Source organism: Rhincodon typus, chromosome 33 (genome assembly GCF_021869965.1).
Source record: "Rhincodon typus isolate 14 chromosome 33, sRhiTyp1.1, whole genome shotgun sequence".
Taxonomy (NCBI): domain Eukaryota; kingdom Metazoa; phylum Chordata; class Chondrichthyes; order Orectolobiformes; family Rhincodontidae; genus Rhincodon; species Rhincodon typus.
The window spans coordinates 31,750,979-31,770,853 of record NC_063364.1 but is presented as its reverse complement, the minus strand read 5'-3'; the positions used below and the strand labels follow the sequence as shown (position 1 = coordinate 31,770,853).

General features: G+C 43.2%; 1 protein-coding gene across 1 annotated transcript in view; it reads right to left on the bottom strand.

The window, feature by feature from the left end:
• Positions 1 to 18,841, bottom strand: part of LOC109914167 (A disintegrin and metalloproteinase with thrombospondin motifs 7-like) — a 172,451-nt gene extending 153,610 nt beyond the window's left edge. Inside the window, exons 1-3 of the mRNA XM_048615760.1 lie at positions 18,715 to 18,841; positions 18,010 to 18,356; positions 3,411 to 3,615 (exon numbers count right to left, since the gene is read on the bottom strand). Coding sequence (XP_048471717.1) covers positions 3,411 to 3,615; positions 18,010 to 18,356; positions 18,715 to 18,841 — 679 coding nt within the window. The remainder of the gene's footprint in view (positions 1 to 3,410; positions 3,616 to 18,009; positions 18,357 to 18,714) is intronic.
• Between the last annotated feature and the right edge of the window lie 1,034 nt (positions 18,842 to 19,875).

The following is a 19,875-nucleotide window of genomic DNA, read 5'->3' as shown; positions in this document are numbered from 1 at the left end:
ACTGGTCAGAGGGGATTACAGGCACACTGGTCAGAGGGGATTACAGGAAGACTGGTCAGAGGGGATACAGATAGGCTGGTTGAGCATTCAATCTGATCATTTGACTGTGCCTCATGCCAAAATAATGAAAAATCAGTTTAACCTAATTAATCAATATCTTTTAAAAAAAACTGATTTTGAACTTTTTACTTGTTTTCCTATCTTGATGCTAGCAGCAGGGTGAGAACACTGCTACCATCTCCTTCATGTACACTCCAGGATTGAGAGTACTGTCTGGGCCACATGCCGCTGAATCTCAATTTTACATCGTCATTGTGTTCATTGTTCACTCTCCCACTGAGACTGGGACTGAGGAGGTGGCATATTCACTTCAAATATAAGAACTGAAGTTGTAAGTGTGTTCTCTCATCCAGAATATGCGCTGTGATGTAGCAGAGAGCTGGGAATGTCCCAGCATTGAACCTAATGATTGCACTGCTGCTGATACCCTGCCTCGTACCAAGACCAGTTCATCCATCCCACCCCGAGCTTTGATCTATGCTGGCTCCTTTTCATCAGAACCTCTAATTTAATCGTCCCATGACCTCACCCGTCCCTACCTCAAACCTCACAACCCTCCACGATCTCTGCCCACCTCCGATTCTGGCCCCTGGCGTACCCCTAATTTTCTCTGCTCCTCCTGCAAGAATTGTGCCTTCAACAACAGCGATAATAATAGAAACAAAGTCCCTGTGTAATACCCCCTCAATGCAGCGAAACATCCCTAGACACTTTATCAACTTTGACACCAACCCATATAGCCTGTGCCACCAAGCTGGGGTGGCATGGTGACTCAGTGGTTAGCAAAGAACATAGAACATAGAACAGTACAGCACAGAACTGGCCCTTCAGCCCACAATGGTGTGCTGACCTATTATCTTACTCTAAGATCAAACTACCCTGCATACCCTACATTTTACCACTATCCATGTAGCACTGCTGCCTCACGGCACCAGGGACCCGGTTTGGCCCCAGCCTCAGATGGTTATCTGTGTGGAGTTTGCGCATTCTCCTCATGTCTGTGTGGGTTCCTCCAGGTGATCTGGTTTCCTCCAACAGTCCAAAGATGCGCAGGTTAGGTGGGTTGGCCATACTAAATAGCTCATAGTGTCCAGGGATGTGCAGGCTAGATGGGTTAGCCATAGGAATTACAGGGATAGGGTGGGGTTCTGGGTGGGATGCTCTTCAGAGGGTCAGTGCAGGCTCGATGGGCCAAATTGCCAGCAACCACACTGTGGGAACTCTACGATAAGAAGAAACGAGGGCAGATGAGCAAATATTTGGCCAGAGGGGTAAGCTGTAAGTATATTAAAGAAGTAGAGGGACAGAGAAGTTCAAAAAAAGGAATTCCAGAGCTTAAGCTGTAGTGACAGGGCTGCTAATAGAGAAGCAATGGAATTATTAAATGTGAAATTGTCCAGGCATTAAGGAATCATTCCTTCACACAAGAGGCACTGGAAGTCTGGAGCTCTCTCTCCCAAAATATTAGCTGGAATTTGGGCTCAAATGAAAATTTCAAAGACGGGATTGACTGATTTTTGATGGCAAAGGTATTTGGGAATATCGAGCTATAGTGAGCAAAGAGGGTCACAGTACAGATCAGCCACAATCTAATGTAATGGTGGATATAGCTAAAGAGGCTGAAAGACCCAAATCTGTCTCTATCTATCTAACATAATTACATGAAGACAGATGTTTCAAACGCAAGAGGAGGAGACTGTACACTTGCTTTAACCACAAATAACACTTTTATTCAGTTGAAATGAGATTTGCATCCCTGCTCATTAAAGTTTGGCTCAGTTTTCTGAAAAATGTTAACATTAGACCTAGGTTTACTTGCAGCTCCGTGGAAGAATGTAGGCAATTCAACACAGAGGCAAGTGCTAGCAGGTAAGGAAATATAAACCATGAGAAGGTAACAAAGAAAATACTATTTTCACACCTCGACTAGTTGAGTTAGAGAAACAGACACAGGGACTTAGAGTGAGAGGATCAGAGGGAGAGGGTGAGAGGGAGAATGTCCGAGAGAGAGAGTCCGAGGGAGTAGATTGAGGGGAGAGGAAGGATAGATTTAAGGGGAGGGTGGAAAGGAGAGCGTTGGAGGGAGAGGGTGAAGGGGAGGATTGGAGGTGGAGGATTGGAGGAAAGTGTCAGTGGGAGGCAGCTGTATGGAGTGGGTGGAAGAGGTCGGGTTTGTAATAGGATAAACAAACACATGGTCTCAACTATTGGACTGTACTAATGTCAAAAACATGGAACTCCTGCTCTAAAAGCATTGTGGGTGTGACATGGACTGTAATTGTTCAAGAAGGCAGCTCACCACCACCTTCTCAAGGGCAACAAGAGACGGGCAGTAAATGGTTTGGCTCAGACAGGGATGTACAAATCCCTTGAATGTACTTAAACTGTAAAAATTGTCAGAAATAAAAAGATCGACATTCCAATTCTGATCGAATTTGCCTTCCATTATCCTGGTAGTCACATGATACAACAATAATATAGTTATTGGTTGATTGAGTCAATCAGCCTTTTCTCATTTATTCACAGGACACTGGCATCCCTGGTGGGGCTAGCGTTTATTGCCCATCCCTAACTGCTGCATAGAAAGTAGTGGTGAGCTGCCTTCTTGAACTGGTCCAGTATATGTGTTGTGGCCCCAAATGCTGGGAGGCAATGGCCTAGCGGTATTATTTGCAGGTCTGTTAATACAAAGACCCAGATAATGTTCTTGGGACCTGGGTTCAAATCCTGCCATGGCAGATGGCGGGATTTGAATTCAATAAATATCTGGAATTAAGAATCTAATGATAACTGTGAATCCATGGTCAAATGTTGGGAAAAACCAATCTAGTTCACTAATGTCCTTTAGGGAAGGAAACTGCCATCTTTACCTGGTCTGGCCTACATGTGACTCCAGACCCACTGCAATGTGGTTGACTCTTAACTGCCCTCTGGGCAATTAGGGACGGGCAATAAATGCTGCCTAGCCAGCGATGCCCTCATCCCATGAATGAATTTTTTAAAATGCCCATAGGGAGGGAATTCTAGGATTTTGACCCAGTGACAATGAAGGAACAGTGATATATTTCCAAGTCAGGACAGTATTTAGATTCAAGCATTTTAGAAATTGAGCTCCCTGGAAAAGATGGACCCTCATCATAGTAGCTCAATGGTTTATGTTCATGGGTGTAGCTGAGAGCAGGAAAGTCTGTCACCTGCAGCCTTCTCACAGAAAAACATCCAATGGAAGCAAACAACAGAGATATTTTCAATGCCTAACCTTCACACTGAATGCCTGTGTCTCATGTTTAACAGAGACTTGGGTAACTCTTTCCACTGCAGAAATCCAAAGGACCCATTGTTGAGCTTACCTGACACGCCACACACTCTATTTTCTTCAGGACTCTTGTTCTTTGACCTCTCCATCAATTCATCCAACCAGTGGGACTCCAATCCTTTTGTTTCTGGAGCATGCCGTTTGTAAATAACATGGGGCTGTGATCTATCTTCATCCCAGGGTTGTCCCTCCAACGGTTCAATGAAGTAATCCTCATCTGACAATCGGAATACACCTTTCTGAAAAAGCAAATGAAGAGGTTCAGTGAATTTCTTCTCCTTTATGAGGCATCTTGTCACAGAACCAGCTTAAAGTGCAGACACTGATATGGTGTAAATAATACATACAGAAGCACCCCATAAACAGCAACAAGCATTTAATTTTCTTTCGGTGTTGATTGAGGAAGAAATGATGGGTGAGGGATACCAGGAGACTTTAGGGACACACACAGCAGGTTTTATTGGTTATTGTGTTACTTTTAGGATTCACATCAAGTTATTCATCCACCAGCCCACCCTGTGCTTACTGACTGACAGTGGCATAGGCTGGCAGTGCCTCAAGTTTAACATTTTCATCCTTTATCCCATATCGCTCCATGGTTATGCCCCTACCTATCTCTGTAATCTCCTCCAACCCAAAAGGTGACACTAGCATTGTAAAGATGAACGGGTTAGTACCAAATTAGAGCTGAGACACTTACAGGAATTTAACTGGCACCTGGAGGAATTTAAATTCAATTAAATTCCTAAATCTGGAATATAATCCTACTCTCACAAATAACTAAATTACTAGTTTGTCACACAAACCCACCTGGTTCACTAATGTCCAGTAGGGGCAGAAATCTGCTGTTTTTGACCTGGCCTGGCCTAAGTGTGACTACAAACCCACAACAATATGGGTGACTTTAAACTGCCCTCTAAAATGTCCTAGCAAAGTACTCAGTTGTAAGTGGTTCACCAGTATCTGTTCAAGGGCAATTAGGGAGGGGCAACAAATGGGCACCTTATCAAACATACTCACATGCCAAGTACAAATTTTGAAAACATAAGAACATAAGAACCAGGAGCAGGAGTAGGCCATCCGGCCCCTCGAGCCCCCTTCACCATCAATAAGATCATGGCTGATCTTTTTGTGGCCTCAGCTCCACCTGCCCACCCTCTCACCATAACCCTTAATTCCTTTACTGTTCAAAAAATTATCCATTTTAGCTTTAAAAACATTCAATGAGGAAGCCTCAACTTCACTGGGCAGGGAATTCCACAGATTCACAACCCTTTGGGTGAAGAAGTTCCTCCTCAAATCAGTCCTAAATCTGGTCCCCCTACTTTCGAGGCTATGCCCTCTTGGCCTAGTTTCACCTGCCAGTGGAAACAATCTCCCTGCTTCTATCTTATCTATTTCCTTCATAATTTTATATGTTTCTATAAGATACCCCTTCATTCTCCTAAATTCCTAGTGAACCTCTTCTGCACCCCCTCCAGTGCCAGTACATCCTTTCTCAAGTAAGGAGACCAAAACTGCACACTGTACTCCAGGTATGGCCTCAGCAGCACCCTATACAGCTTCAGCATAACCCCCCTGCTTTTAAACTCAATCCCTCTAGCAATGAAGGACAAAATTCCATTTACCCGCTTAATTAGCTGTTGTACCTGCAAACCAACCTGCAATTCATGAACAAGGACACCCAGGTCCCTCTGCGTGACACCCAGGTCCCTCTGCAAAGCAGCATGCTGCAATTATTTACCTTTCAAGTAATAGTCCCTTTTACTGTTATTCCTACCAAAATGGACGACTTTACATTTATCAACATTGTACTCCATCTGCCAGACCTTTGCCCACTCACTTAAACTATCTATATCCCTCTGCAAACTTTCAGTCCCCTACACACTTTGCTCTACCACTCATCTTAGTGTCATCCACAAACTTTGACACACAAATGGATTCAACCTTATTCTGCATAGAACATATACCATCTCTCACTACCACCCTGATGTCATTCTTAAATACCAGAGCTACACCACCCCATTACCTTCCTGTTTGTCCTTCCAAATAGTCTAATATCCCTGGATGTTTAATTCCCAATTGTGACCATCCTGCAACCATCTCTATAATGGCTACTAAATCATACTCATTCGTGATGATTTGTACCATTAACGCATCTACTCTTCAAGATCTCTGTGCTTTTGTGTATCCCTGAGTTTATCACGCAGCAATATCTTCAGCTGCCTGGGCCACAAGCTGTGGAATCCCCTCTCAAAGTCTCTTCATTTAAGTTGCTCCTCAAAACCAAGTCTTTCACAAAATTTTTGATCATCTGTCCGAATACCAGCTCATGTGGTGTTGAGTATTTTTTGGATTCACTACATCTACAGCATTAAAATCATCCTTTGCAAGATATTTTCTACAAGATGGATGGAACTTGTGTAGTCTAGTTAATACTCATACCTCAAGGCAGGGTAATGGATGCTTTGGGTTATGTGAACTGAGAGTTGTCATTGGACAGGTAAGGGAACTCTGAAAGGTTGCCTGAATAGTGTTGATGGGGAATGTTTATGAGTGAGTCTCTAATCTGGTTCTGTTAAAGCATAATGTTGTTTCAACATAGTAATAACAACAGTTAAATGTAAAGGAATTGGGTTTGACCTGTTTTGAGCACTTTTTGATGTCCATATAGATGAAGCATTAAGTTTAAAAGAGCAGATTATTCACAGGACGGAAATCCTTCCTAAGCATCCAAATGAACAATGACTTACCATCTGACATTTTTAAGAGAAATTCAGTTTAATTTGCAAATGAGTCTTGTTTCACTGTACCTTCAAGATAGTTGGAATGGGTGTCTGTGGCTGAATTTAACTCAGAAGTCACTTAATAGGCACTAGACAATCTAGCCTTGTCTGATTCTGTTTTAGCATGGAGCAAGTGAAAATATCATAAGTAAAGAATACAGAGATACTGGAGAAAGTATAAACAAAGGATTTCCAAGGACACTGTCATAACTGAGAGGTTATATCTATCAGCTACAACTGTGTTATTTGCCCAGATAATCACAGCTGGCACCATGTAGTGCTTGCTATCTCCTCCAGCCTGTGGTACTGGGTTACGCGGTGTTTGAAATAATTTGCCATTACCACCTTCACCTGGATTTTGACTTGGGTCTATCCAGTGATTAATGATAGAGAATACACCACCAAAGTGTATCTACAGAAGAGGTCCTGCTGTTAGATAACAGGAAGCATCATAACAATAATTACACAGAAGCTGCACTCCAGAGGTGAGGCGAGAGTGACTGCTCTTAACATCCACACCATTTTTGACCAAGTGTGGCATCAAGGAGCCCTGGCAAAACTGGAATCAAATTGGAATCAGGAGACAATGCTCCACTGGTTGGAGTCATACTTATTGCATAGGAAGATGGTTATGGTTGTTGGAGGTCAGTCATCTCAGCTCCAGGACATCTCTGCGGGAGTTGCTCAGGGTAATGCCCTAGACCCAACCATCTTCAGCTGCTTCATCAATGACCTTCCCTCCATCATAAGGTCAGAAGTGGGGATACTTGCTGATAATTGCGAACAGTCCATATCTAAATACAGCAAGACTTGGACAATATTCAGATTTGAGCTGTCAAGTGGCAAGAAACCTGCTCTCCTTACAAGTGTCAGGCAATGACTATCTCCAACATGAGAGAATCTAATCATCACTGTTTGACAGACAATGGTATTTTAATTATTGAATACCCTAATTTCAATATCCTGAGGGTTACCATTGACCAGTAGCTGAACTGGGCTAAGCATATAAATACAATGACTACAACAGCATGTCAGAGATTAGGAATTCTACAGTGAGTAACTCGACTCAACTCCCAAGAGCCTGTCTGCCATCCAAAAGACACAAGTCAAGTGTGTGATGGAATACTCCCCAATTGATTGGATCAGTGCAGCTCCAACAACAATTAAAAAGCTTGACACTATCCAAGACAAAGCAGTCCATTTGATTGGCACCACATCCACTTCATCCACTACTGAGGCTCAGCAGAAGCAATGAGTACTATCTACAAGATGCACTGCAGAAGTTCATCAAGGCTCCCTATAGACAGCACCTCCCAAACCCATGACCACTTCCAGCTAGAAGGACAAGGGCAGCAGATACATGGGAAAACCACCATCTGTAAGTTCCCCTTCAAGCCACTCACCATCCTGACTTGGAAATATATCTCCATTCCTTCAGGATCACTGGGTCAAAATCCTGGAATTCCCCTCTAACAGTATTGTGGGTCAACCTACAGCACACAGACTGCAGTGGTTCAAGAAGGCAGCTCACCACTACCTTCTCAAGGGCAATTAAGGATGGACAAAAATGTTAACACAGCCATCAAAGCTCATATCCTCCAGATTAATTTTGAAAAGTTGTATTTAGTCAGGGATAATTATTGCTACTACTTGATGGACAGGTACCAATGTAATGGTAACGTAATTGGACCAGTAATCCAGAGGCCCAGGTAAATAATCTAGGATGTGGGTTCAAATCCCATCCTAGCAGCTGAATCTGAATTCAACAAAAGGCTAATGGAACCAGTGTCAATTTTCATAAAACCAATCTGGTATATTATTCCCTTTTCAGAAGGAAATCTGCCATCCTTACCCATAGCAACATGGTTAACTCTTAAGTGACCCTGGGCATGATGCCCACTTCCGTGTATAAAAATAAATAAATAACAAGGACTTAAAGGAGCTGATCAACATATATCTGCCTTCTTGGGAAGCTAGAGCAGAACTCCTCCACCTCCTGCAACAGACAGTGTGTGACATCAGTAAATTGGGTGAAGCCATTGTAAAAAGAAAATTAACCCTTTCAGAACCCTTACCTTGTGCAAGAACAGGACAGGCTTGACTCTCTTTAGAAAAGAAGTGACTGAACTGATACAAATCTGTAAAATTATTAAAGGATTCAATAGAAGAGAAAATTTTTCCAACCTGCGGGGACATGTGAACTAAAGACCTTTAAGCCACTAGTAAATGCAATAACAATTCAACAGACACATTTTGACTGAGAGTGCAGTTAATGTGAAAGTTGCTACCACAACGAAAAACAGAGATGAACAGCACAGCCGACCCTATTGGATAGCTAGATAAAAATACAAGAGGAGAAAAGAGTGTAGTGAATGGGTAAGAAGAAGCAGAACGAGAGGAGTCTCAGTTGGAGCATAAACACGTATGTGGATCAAATGGCCTGATTGGGCTGGAAATACCTTGTGAAATGTCATAAATTTTGAATATGCAGTGTATACTGACAGCTATCTCAAAGAGAGGTACCTTTGTTAGTTTTGATATTGAATCATATATGGTTATAACGCAGAGAAAGGCCATTGAGCCCATTGTGTCAGTGCCAGCTTTCTGCAGGAGCAACTCATCTCTCCCACTTACTGGCCCTTGCCATTTAGTCCTGCAAATCTTTTAGTCTCAGATAATGACCTAACTGTCTTTTTAAAGTTGCATTGAATCTGTCTCTATCACACTCTCAGACAATGTGTTCTTGACCCTAGCCCTTTGCTGCATGAAAATGTTTTTTGAAATGTTACAGTTGTTTCTTTTATCAATCACCTCAGATCAGGGTTCACTGGTTCTTGGTACATCTGCCAATGGCCAACAGTTTCTCTTTACCTATTGTATGTAGACTGCTTATGATTTTGAACACCTCCATCCAATCTTCTCTCAACTTCTCTTCTCAAAAGGGAATTATATGGTAAGGTAAAGCCAAGTTTACAAATAAAGATTAATAACAAAATGCTGATGATGTCTAATCCACTGAGTATTTCACAGTTTTCAGTTTTTATTACAAATTAAGGTGTTATTCTGTTCATTTACCATTCTACATTAAACCCTCAAAACATGTCTTCATTACTTCCAGACTTGACTTGTCAACACTCCAGTGATCAGTCTCCTGCTTCACATTCTTGGCAAATATAAGGTCATCCAAACTTTGCTGTTCCGTCATAACTCACGCCAGGTCCTGTACAACCAACATCACCTGATCATCATCTTAGCCTTTATTCCTTTATTCATTCTTGGGATGAGGGCATCGCTGGCTGGGTAGCATTTATTGTCCATCCCTAATTGCCCAGAGGGCAGTTAAGAGTCTATCACATTGCTGTGGGTCTGGAGTCACAAATAGGCCAGACCAGGTAAGGATGGCAGTTTCCTTCCCTAAAGAACATTAGTGAACCAGATGGGTTTTTCCGACAATCGACAATGGATTCATGGTCGGCATTAGATTCTTAATTCCGGATATTTATTGAATTCAAATTCCACCATCTGCTGCGGTGGGATTTGAACCCGGCTCCCCAGAACGTTATCTGGGTCTCTGGATTAACAGTCCAGTAATAATACCATTAGGCCATCACCTACCCCCATTAGATCATTATCTGAGACTAATGTGCTGTTTGTGGGAGCTTTCTGTACACAAGATAACTGCTGCTGTTCCTGTGGTAAAGTGGGTACATTTCAAAAAGTACATAATATTCAATACAAACACTGAGGCACGTCAAGGTTGCAAAAAAGTCCAATACAAACACGTTTTTTTCCTTCCTTTTCGGCATAGCAAATGGTTTAATGGCCAGTGTCACTTTAAATGATTCTCTTGCACATCGAGTCACATCCAATCACTGTTTGTTAGACTGACAGGAAATGGGCTAGGTATCATCCTGACTTACTCTAAAAATGAGGCAAGCTTTATTGGCTCCAGAAACACATTTTACTGAGTTGGAGCCAGTTCAACAATGTTCCAAGATTTCTGTTGAAGCCATAATTGGATCAGTGACTGCAGCTTGGAGAAGATTCAGGCTTGAGTGAATTCAGAACTGCACTCTGTGCATGTTATTGTAATGCCAGGCAACATAATCTTTGCTTTGCTTTATTCGTACAACGAAGAAACCAACATCTGTTTCCATCAGAAACACATAAAAGGAAGCTACACGCAGCTACAAACTTGAAATAAAAATTGAAAGTTTTACAAATACACCAGCAACTGAGAAAGAAGAAGAATCTGTGCGGGAACTGTTCATTGGAGGTGGGACAGAGAGCAGGAACCTCATTACAGGACAGAGGATGGGGAGGGCAGAACTGCAGGTCAGGAGCGAGCAATTTGCTGACTATCTCTCAAACAATCTTAAAGAAAGAAAGGCCGTCCATTCACAGGTCAGTTAAAGACATCAGAAGTGCTAACATAATGTAGGAAGTATGGCAACCAATTTATTCACAGCAAGAGCCTTCCAATAGCAACGCTATAATGGCATTGTCAAAGAGGGCAATCAGAGCCTTGGCTTAACATGTAATACATAAAAGGAAAAGTACAAAAGACAGCACTTTTAGGAGTCCAGCCCTCCCTCAGTATTGGAACAGGAATGTCAGTTTGGATAATGGGATCAGAATCTCTAGAGAAGAAATTGAAACCCCTATCTTTGAGAATAACACTGAAAACAACAAATGCTGGAGATCACAGTGAGTCAGACAGCCCCCATGGAGAGACAACAAGCTAATGTTTCGAGTCTAGAAGACTCTTCATCAGCTCTGATCTCCAACATTTGTTGTTTTCAGTACAGATTCCAGCATCTGCAGTAATTTGCTCCTACTTTGAGAATAACATGTGACTGTTTGCCACAGCCGGTGTTTAAGATAAATATGAATGAGAATGATCACTGAACTTACCCTATGTCATCCATCCAAAAGAACTTTGCAAGTCCCAATGTGTCATCCACTTTTTTCTGAAGCTATTCAATAGATATTGCTTCTACCTTCTACGTGCCCAATTTTTGTGAAGTAGCGGTGCTAAAATTAGCATCATATAAACTGCCCCACACAGTTTAACAGCCTTTATCAGCCCCCTCCAATCATTTTTATAATTAAGAACTAAAAGCAATGTGAAAAAAAATGAAGACAATGCACAATTTTGATGTTGGTGCCTCTATCATTCTTTTCTTGGGGTTTATCATAGTTGCATCAAGAAGATTAATCCTTAATTTAAAAAAAACACAATGGAAATCCTGGAAAATTTAATTGGAAGATGTTTCTTAAGTTAGGCTTAAACTGTAATTCAACTTCAACTATTTGTTCTGTACCAGTTTTTCCCTCCAAGTTGCCCACGGTTCATAGTGTGAAGCCCAGGAACATGCAAACACCAATAGGCAGCTGGTAGCTTTACCAAGTGATGAGGTCATCGAACCAATCAAGCCTGTGTTAGCTCCTTACTATAGATATACAGTGAATCCTAATATCGTGTTATTTCATAAGACCATAGTAGCAGAAGTTGGCCATTTGTCCCATCAAGCCTGCTCCACCATTCAATGAATTCATGGCAAATCTGATGGTCCTCAATTTCACTTTTCCCCAAAACCCATGATTCCTTTACTGATTAAATATCTGTCTGCCTCAGCCTTGACTATACTTAATGGCCTCAACAGCCTCTGTTGTAAAGCATTCCACAGATTCATTACCCTCCAAGTGATGATTTTTTTTTAGTTCATCCATGAGACATGGGCATTACTGACTGGCCTGCCTTTCTTGCCCATCCCTAGTTGCCCCTTGAGAAGATGGGGGTGAACTGCTTTCTTGAACCGCTGCAGTCCATGTGCTGTAGGGTGACCAACATGCCCTTAGGGAGGGAATTCCAGGGTTTAAAGTGTTCTAAAGGATTTGTAGCTTGGGTTGTGGATGAGGTTGTAGACTTGCTCACCGAGCCAATGGGTTTGGTTGCAAATGTTTTGTCACCCTGCTGGGTAACATCGTCCGTGACGGACTGCAACAGGAAAACACAACACAACCAGACTCACTAATCACCCTGCTGTACATCAAGGACATTTCAGAGATGAACACAAGACTACTCAGACCCCTAGGTATCAGAGTAGCCCACAAGCCAACAACCACCCTGCGACAGCAACTGACGAATGTAAAGGATCCCATACCCAAAACCAGCAAAACCGGTGTAATATACAAAATACCAGGCAAGGACTGTGAGAAACACTACATAGGCCAAACCGGAAGAAAACTGACAATATGGATACACAAACACCAACTAGCCATCAAAAGACACAACCAATTCTCACTTGTCTCACTACACACGGACAAAGAAGACACGAATTAGACTGGGACAACACATCCATAAATCGCACGAGCCTGGGACACACCAGGGAATTCTTGGAGGCCTGGTATTTTAACCAGAACTCCATCAACAAACACATTGAATTAGATCCTGTGTACAAACCACTGAGAAACAAAACCAGAAGTAATACCAACTACCCCAACAAACCGAGGCATATAAGTAACCAGTGGGACAGAACACCAATGCTTCACCGGAGGTGCACTGACGATGTTACCCAGCAGGGTGATGAAATGTTTGCAACCAAACACACAGGCTCGGAAGTCCAGGCTTTTGACCCAGCAACAGTGAAGGGACGGCAAAATATTTCCAAGTCAGGATGGTGAATAGCTTTGAGGGGAACTTGCAGGAGGTGGTGTTCCCACGTATCTGCTGCCTTTGTCCTGCTGGATGGTAGAGGTCACAGGTTTGGAAGGTACTGTCTAAAGATCTTTAATGAATTTCTGCAGTGCATCTTGTAGATGGTTCACACTGCTGCTACTGAGCATTGGTGGAGGATGTGAGTGCATGTTTGTGGAATTTGGTGCCAATCTAGTGGACTGCATTGTCCTGGGTAATGTTGAAATTCTTGAGTGTTGTTGGAGCTGCATTCAACCAGAAAAGTGAGGAGTATTACATCAGCCTCCTGACTTGTGCCTTGTAGATGGTGCACAGGCTTTAGGGAGTTAGGAGGTGAGTTACTCGCCACAGTATTCCTAGCCTCTGACTTGCTCTTGTAACCACTGGGTTTAAGTGGTGAGTCCAGTTGAGTTTCTGGTCAATGATACCCTCAAGATGTTGATTGCGGGGCATTCTGTGATGGTAACACCATTGTCAAGGGGAAGTGGTTAAATTGTCTCTTAATGAAGATGGCCATTGCCTGGCATTCTGTGTGGCGTGCATGTTACTTGACACCTGTCAGCCCAAGGCTGGGTATTGCATAGATCTGGTTGCATTTGAACACGGGCTGCTTCAATATCGGAGGAGTCACAAATGGTGCTGAACATTGTGCAATCATCCGCAAACATCCCCACTTCTGACCTGTTGATGGACAGAAGGTCATTGATGAAGCAGCAGAAGATGGTTGGGCCTTATACACTACCGTGAGGAACCCCTGTAGAGATATCCTGGAGCTGAGATGACTGACCTCCAACAACCACGACCATCTTCCTCCATCTCAGTCTTAAAGCTGTGATCTATCATTCTGAGGCAAGGCCCTCTCATTCCAGACTCTCCCACAACCTTTCTGCATCTGTCAAGTCCCTTAAGAATCTTTCATGTTTCAATAAAATTGCCCCTTATTCTTCTATATTCCAATGAGAATAAGCCCAATCTACTCAACCTCTCCTCAGAAGTCAGTCCCTCCTTACCTGGTATCAGCCTAATGAACCTTCTCTGGACTGCTTCCAATGCCAGTATATCTTTCTATTGATAAGGGGACCAAACTACAGAGTATTCCAGCTGTGGTCTTACAAGTGTGTCTTGTATAAATTTAACAAACCCTCACTATTTTATACTCCATTCCCTTTGAAATAAAGGCTAATATCTCATTTGTCTTCCCTATTACCCACTGAACTTAGATACTACATTTTTGTGATTCATGGGTGAGGACTCCCAAATCCCTCTGTTCTTCCTGCAGCTTTCTGCAGTCTTTCTCCATTTAAATAAGTTACACCTTCCTCACAGCCTTGTAAATATTTCCCTTTCAAATTTGTATCCAATTTCCTTTTGAAATTTATTGTTGAATTTGCTGTAATAGCTTTTCAAGAAATGCATTCTAAGTCACAAGAACTCACTGTATAAAAAATATTTATTCAAAACATCTCTTGGATTTTTTTTAACCAATCACCTTAAATAGTGTCCCTCAAGTTCCTGACCTTTCTGCACCAGTGAATGTTTTGCTTTATTTACTCTATTTAAACCATTCATGATTTCAACTAGGAGGAGAGTTTTAAATACTAAAATGAAAGAGATGACAAATGCTGGACAGTATACCCAGGGATTGGATCATATTGTAATTGTTTAACTGTTTAACATTGTTTTCTTTATTTTTTTGCTTTGTACTTAAAATGGCACTGTAAGTGGCGACTTGTAAACTTTTCACTGTACTCATGTGAGTACATGTGACAATAAACCTAATTCAATTCATATATTTACAGCACTGACACAGCTCCAAACCATTGTCTATTCTCCATACAATCCTCCTCCCACCTTCTATATATAACCCCAACAAAATATCCCTCCATTCTGTCATGTGTTTATCTAGTTTCCCATTAACTGCATCAGTGCCATTTGTCTCACCCATCCCTAAGGGTGGTACATTCCATACACAGGACACTCTCTGGCTCAATTCCTTGTTGGATGCATTAGAGATTAGCCTATATTTATGGCTCATAAATCTGGTTTTGCTCAGAAGTGACAACATCTTGTCAATGTCTGACCAATCAAACACAATTGTAACAGGTCAGCCCTCAGCCTTTGCTCTTCTGGAGATAAGTGCCCAAACTCATTCAGCTTTCTGATAGTAACAGCCCCTCTGTTATCACAAGTCCATTTTTTCATTATATTCTGCTGGGCTTTCCCCATATTTTTCTATAAGCTTCCCAACTATATTTAGCACATGCTACAGAGTGAATTTATATTTGTAGTCCAGTTTTAAAGCTACTCTTTAAAGACAGATCTCTGCTAATCACAGAATCATAGAAGGCAACAGAAACAGGCCACTCAGCCCATCATTTCTATATTGGATGAATAAACTAGCTTCACATTCTAATCCCACTTCCCAACACCTGGTAGGTGACATTGAGCTATTTTTCACTTTCTTTCTCTCAGCAATTGCTTTAAAGCTGCAGTGTTCAAAATAAAGTGCTATTGAAATTAATCTTTTGTTGCAGTTGAGATTATAAACTTCAACTTTATGAAAGCACTTTAGTCCCTTACATAAAATAGACCAGGTGACTTGTTGAATCATGTTGCAGCCAGTAATAAAATTAGCATATAAGTACAGGAAATATGACACAACTGTAGACCAGGTTTATTTGGGTGCATTTATGCGAATAGTATTTAACTCACTGCCTCCCTGACTGCTATGCCTTGAAACGGGAGTGGAAATCCAATCTGCAATGTTAAACTGTGTACAGATTCCTATCTGCAATATTGGCTCTCAGCCTCATGATCTCGAGGTTTATTAAAAGTGCTGCCACTTGTTGATAAATATCAGACACAATTTTATATTAGTTTTGACCTTATTTGAATAAATGAAGGAACAATAAATAATTGAATTTGGTTCAAAAACAATAGTCATGTAAAAAGATTAGCAATAAAAACTGAAAAGCTGGAAGGCAAATCTACCTACATATAAATTTCTTGGTTTATTACAAACCAGAAGTCATATTTCAGTGTCAAGCATTGAAAGAAAGCTAGTTATATCCTGCATTGATAACCTTACCAGTTTCTAAGGGATTTACAAACAGTGGTAAATCTACCGAAATTTCCCTGAAAAATAGCCTCTTGTTGAAGAATGGAATAGATCACTTTCCTCCATTGGAAATGGCTTTAAAGGTAAGGCCAGATTAAACAGTGCTGCATGTGAGAAATTGGGGTATTCATGATTACCAATGAGGAGGGATCTGCCAGTTAATATTTAAACACATGTTGAGGACATCAATTTATTCTTTGTACAGCTGGTTTGCTAAACCATGGCAGAGGGCAGCTGAGAGATATTGACATGGGATTGAAATTACCAGAATATGCCAGACCAGGTAAAGATGGCAGATTCCAATCTCTAAAGAATAGTAGAGAACTTGTTATGATTTTGTCATGACTTTTACTGATTTTCTGTTTCAGAGTTCATTAGTGGGATTTGAACTCCTGTTTTCTGGGTTGCTGGTCCAGTAACATAAATCATTGCACTACTCTACCCATGCCAGTGGGGTAGGCTTCCGGATAATGTCTTTAACTTAAAAGATAACTTTAAATAATTGATAGAAATGGAGAGACAGTGAGATTCAGGGAGGGAATCCCGGATTTTGGTGTCTAGTTAACTAAAAGTACAGCCATCTGTGGTGAGGTGAAGGGAAAGCCAATATGAGGAACCCTGTGGAACTGGGAGCTTGAGAGACTGGAATCAATGTTGTTAAGCTGGAAGAGATTCCAAGGTAGGGACTAGTGAAGTGATGAGTGAATTGAAGCACAAAGATGAGAATTTTACATCTGGGACTTGGGGCGACTGGAATACAATTGGAGGTCAGCAATGAGAGGAGTGAACAGTGACTGGAATTTTGTGCAGAATACAGCCCAGAGAGCAACATTTTGGAAAAGCTGATGTTTCAGGAGATAGAGAATAAGAGGCCAGCTAGAACATTGTGGTATTGCAGTCTGGATCCCAATGGCACGTAACGAGTTCTGCTCACTGTATTAGAAGGAGGGAATGATCACTCTTGAGAGTGTGTAGAAAAAATTTACAAAATCACAGCTAGGTGTGGAGAATTTAGCTAGGATTGGATAGGCTGTAGATGTTTTCTTCAACATACAGGCAGCTAGGAGAGATTTAACTGAGGTGTAAAAATTGTGAATTAGCCTACAGTGAATCGGAAAGATCTATTTACAGAAACAGAGAGGTCAATAACTGGAGGCATAGGTTTAAATTGAAAAGATTAAAGGGGAGTTATGTGTGAATTGTTTTCAGCCAGAGGGAGGAGTCTGGAACTTACTGTCTGAGAGAATGATTGAAGCAGAAGCCTCTCACTGCATTTAAAAAGAACTTGGATATATATTTGAAGAACTGAAGTCTACTAATTGAGAGCTGGAAGTGAAATTAGACTAGGACTTTTCTTTTGGCTGGCAAGGACACAATGGACCAAATGGCCTCATTCTGTGCTCTTCTATGTTTGACTGAACTGCCAGAGGGAGTGAGGCAGGTGAGATAGCAGAGGTGGAATAGTCAGTCTTTGCTGGGTTTGTAAATGCATTTCAGTGTTGAAGAAGGAGGGGGCTGGAGTGGGTCCCATGGTCTGGAGAAAATGTAATTAAGGTGGCATGGTGGCTCAGTGATTAGCACTGCTGCCTCACAGCACCAAGGACCCGCATTCGATTCCACCCTCGGGTGACTGTGGGGAGTTTGCACATTCTCCCCGTGTCTGCGTGGGTTTCCTCCGGGTGCTCCAGTTCCCTCCCACAGTCCAAAGATGTGCAGGTTAGGTGGATTGGCCATGGGAATTGCCCATAGTGTTCAGGGACCTGCAGGCTGGATGGATTAGCCATGGGAAATGCAGGGATAGGGTGATTCTGGGTGAGATGCTCTTTGGAGGGTGATGGGCTAAATGGCCTACTTCCACACTGTAGAGATTCCCTGACTGCAGTCTACAACCAGCAACAGGCAACAAGTAGCAGCTTTATCAGTGAATGCTGAGGTTGATGAAGAGAATAAGACAGTATAAGATGTGAGGAAAGAGGTGGCCATTCTGGGCACTGCCAGAAATGCAGCTGCTTGCCCAGATGGTGCTTACCAGGCCCTGGCAGGTGCTGATGGCTGCCATCCCACTACTGCCAGCTTGGACTGTGCCCACAAAGTGGCAGCGGTTGATCTGGGCCCGGCTGATGGCAGCCCCCTTCAACCCCCCATAGCGCCGCTCGGCCAGGAAGCCGGGGGCTAGGAGGGGCTGGTTGATGGTCAGGTTGAAGTGGAGCAGGCGGCCCCGGAGGGAGAGGCGGTAGTGGACGGGCTCGGGCTCGGGTTGCAGCTGGCGGCGGGGCCGCTTCCTCAGGCGGTGGGAGAGCTGGTGAGACAGGAAGCGGCCAAGGGGGTCCACTCTGACCGGGTGTACCAGCTCAGGCTCAGGCAAGGCCCGCGGCTCTGCGGAGGAAACAAGGAACGTGTCAGAGAAAAAAAAAACATCTCCCAGGCACAAAAACAAACACAGCCGCAACCCTCCCAGTCCATCAGTTCGTGCAAACCCCGAGCTCCCTGCGGAATTGGAGCCTGCAGAAATGTCCCAAAACTCTGCAGCAAGTCCCAGAGAGCCTTCCTCACACACCGGGAATTCCTAACCATTTCGTTCCAGCGGCCACTCGCCTCTCTAACAGAAACTAACCCAGTGCCCCTTTGACAAAAAGGGAACACGAGGAGACTCCTATCCCTCTGACCAGTCCCCAAATGTTCACTAACTTTTGTCTGTTGGTTACAATCTGCAAGAAACTGAGAGCGGACCTACCTTGCAGGCTGAACCGCTTCTGTTCCTTGCCCTGAACTTCTGTGAATTCCTCAGTCAGCACAAAGGCAATTAAAGTTGTCAAAGTCTGGAGAAAGTTGCCAGCGTTCCCGGTCCACGGGCTCTGCATCTTTCCGCTGCGCTGGAGACGGGGCTGTGTTTAAAAAGTTCACCGCGATGTTGTGAGCCCGGATCCTGCAACATGTCCCGGCTCTCGGAATAAACTCACTGCTGCTGGGACGGCGCAGCAGAGACGGGAGCTGGGAAATCCTGCTCCAGGAACTCTCTCTGTCAGAGATGTGGCCCCTGGTCCTCCACTGTCACCACCAGCTCCCCCCACCCCACTCCCCAAAACACACACTCACTCACACACAGACTGAGCTGCCCCCCTTCTCCCATCAGCTGGTTTCAGATCCATCTATTTGCATACAGCTCCTGCCCACAGCACCCCTCCCTCCGTCCCTCCCTAACAGGGACACAAACACTCCCACAGACACAGGAAGACTGAAATCCCACGGATTTAGCAACACTCAAAGGGACACACATTTACGGAGACACCAACACTCACAGAGAAATTCACACACTCTCCCAGACACGAGCACACAAACTCAGAAACACAGACACAACAATATCCAAAGTCACAGAGATAGGCACACTCACAAACATCCAGATAAACTCAGAGACACACTCAAATATCAGACAAGGCACATTCATTGACACACGCAGGCACACACACTCTGATCCTCACACGCACACAGTCTCCCTCTCTCACACACACCCACACACACATACCGAGCACAGACACGGTTTTGGTGCTAATTGTCTCCCGCACACCCTGGGACATGTTTCAGTGAACTTGTCTCTGTCTGCACAAGGGCTCCCCAACCCTCACTCGGTAAGCGGGCATAAAACAAGCAGAGACCAAATGAACCAAGCTTTCGGGGCAGCAATTCACACTCTTCCGGTCCGTGTTATCCCAATACCCATTATCCCAATTCCCACTCTCCCGGTCCCTGTTATCCCAATATCCATTATCCCAATTCCCACTCTCCCGGTCCCTGTTATCCCAATAACCACTATCCCAATTCCCACTCTCCCGATCCCTGTAATCCCAATACCCACTATCCCAATTCCCACTCTCCCAGTCCCCGTTGCCCAATTCCC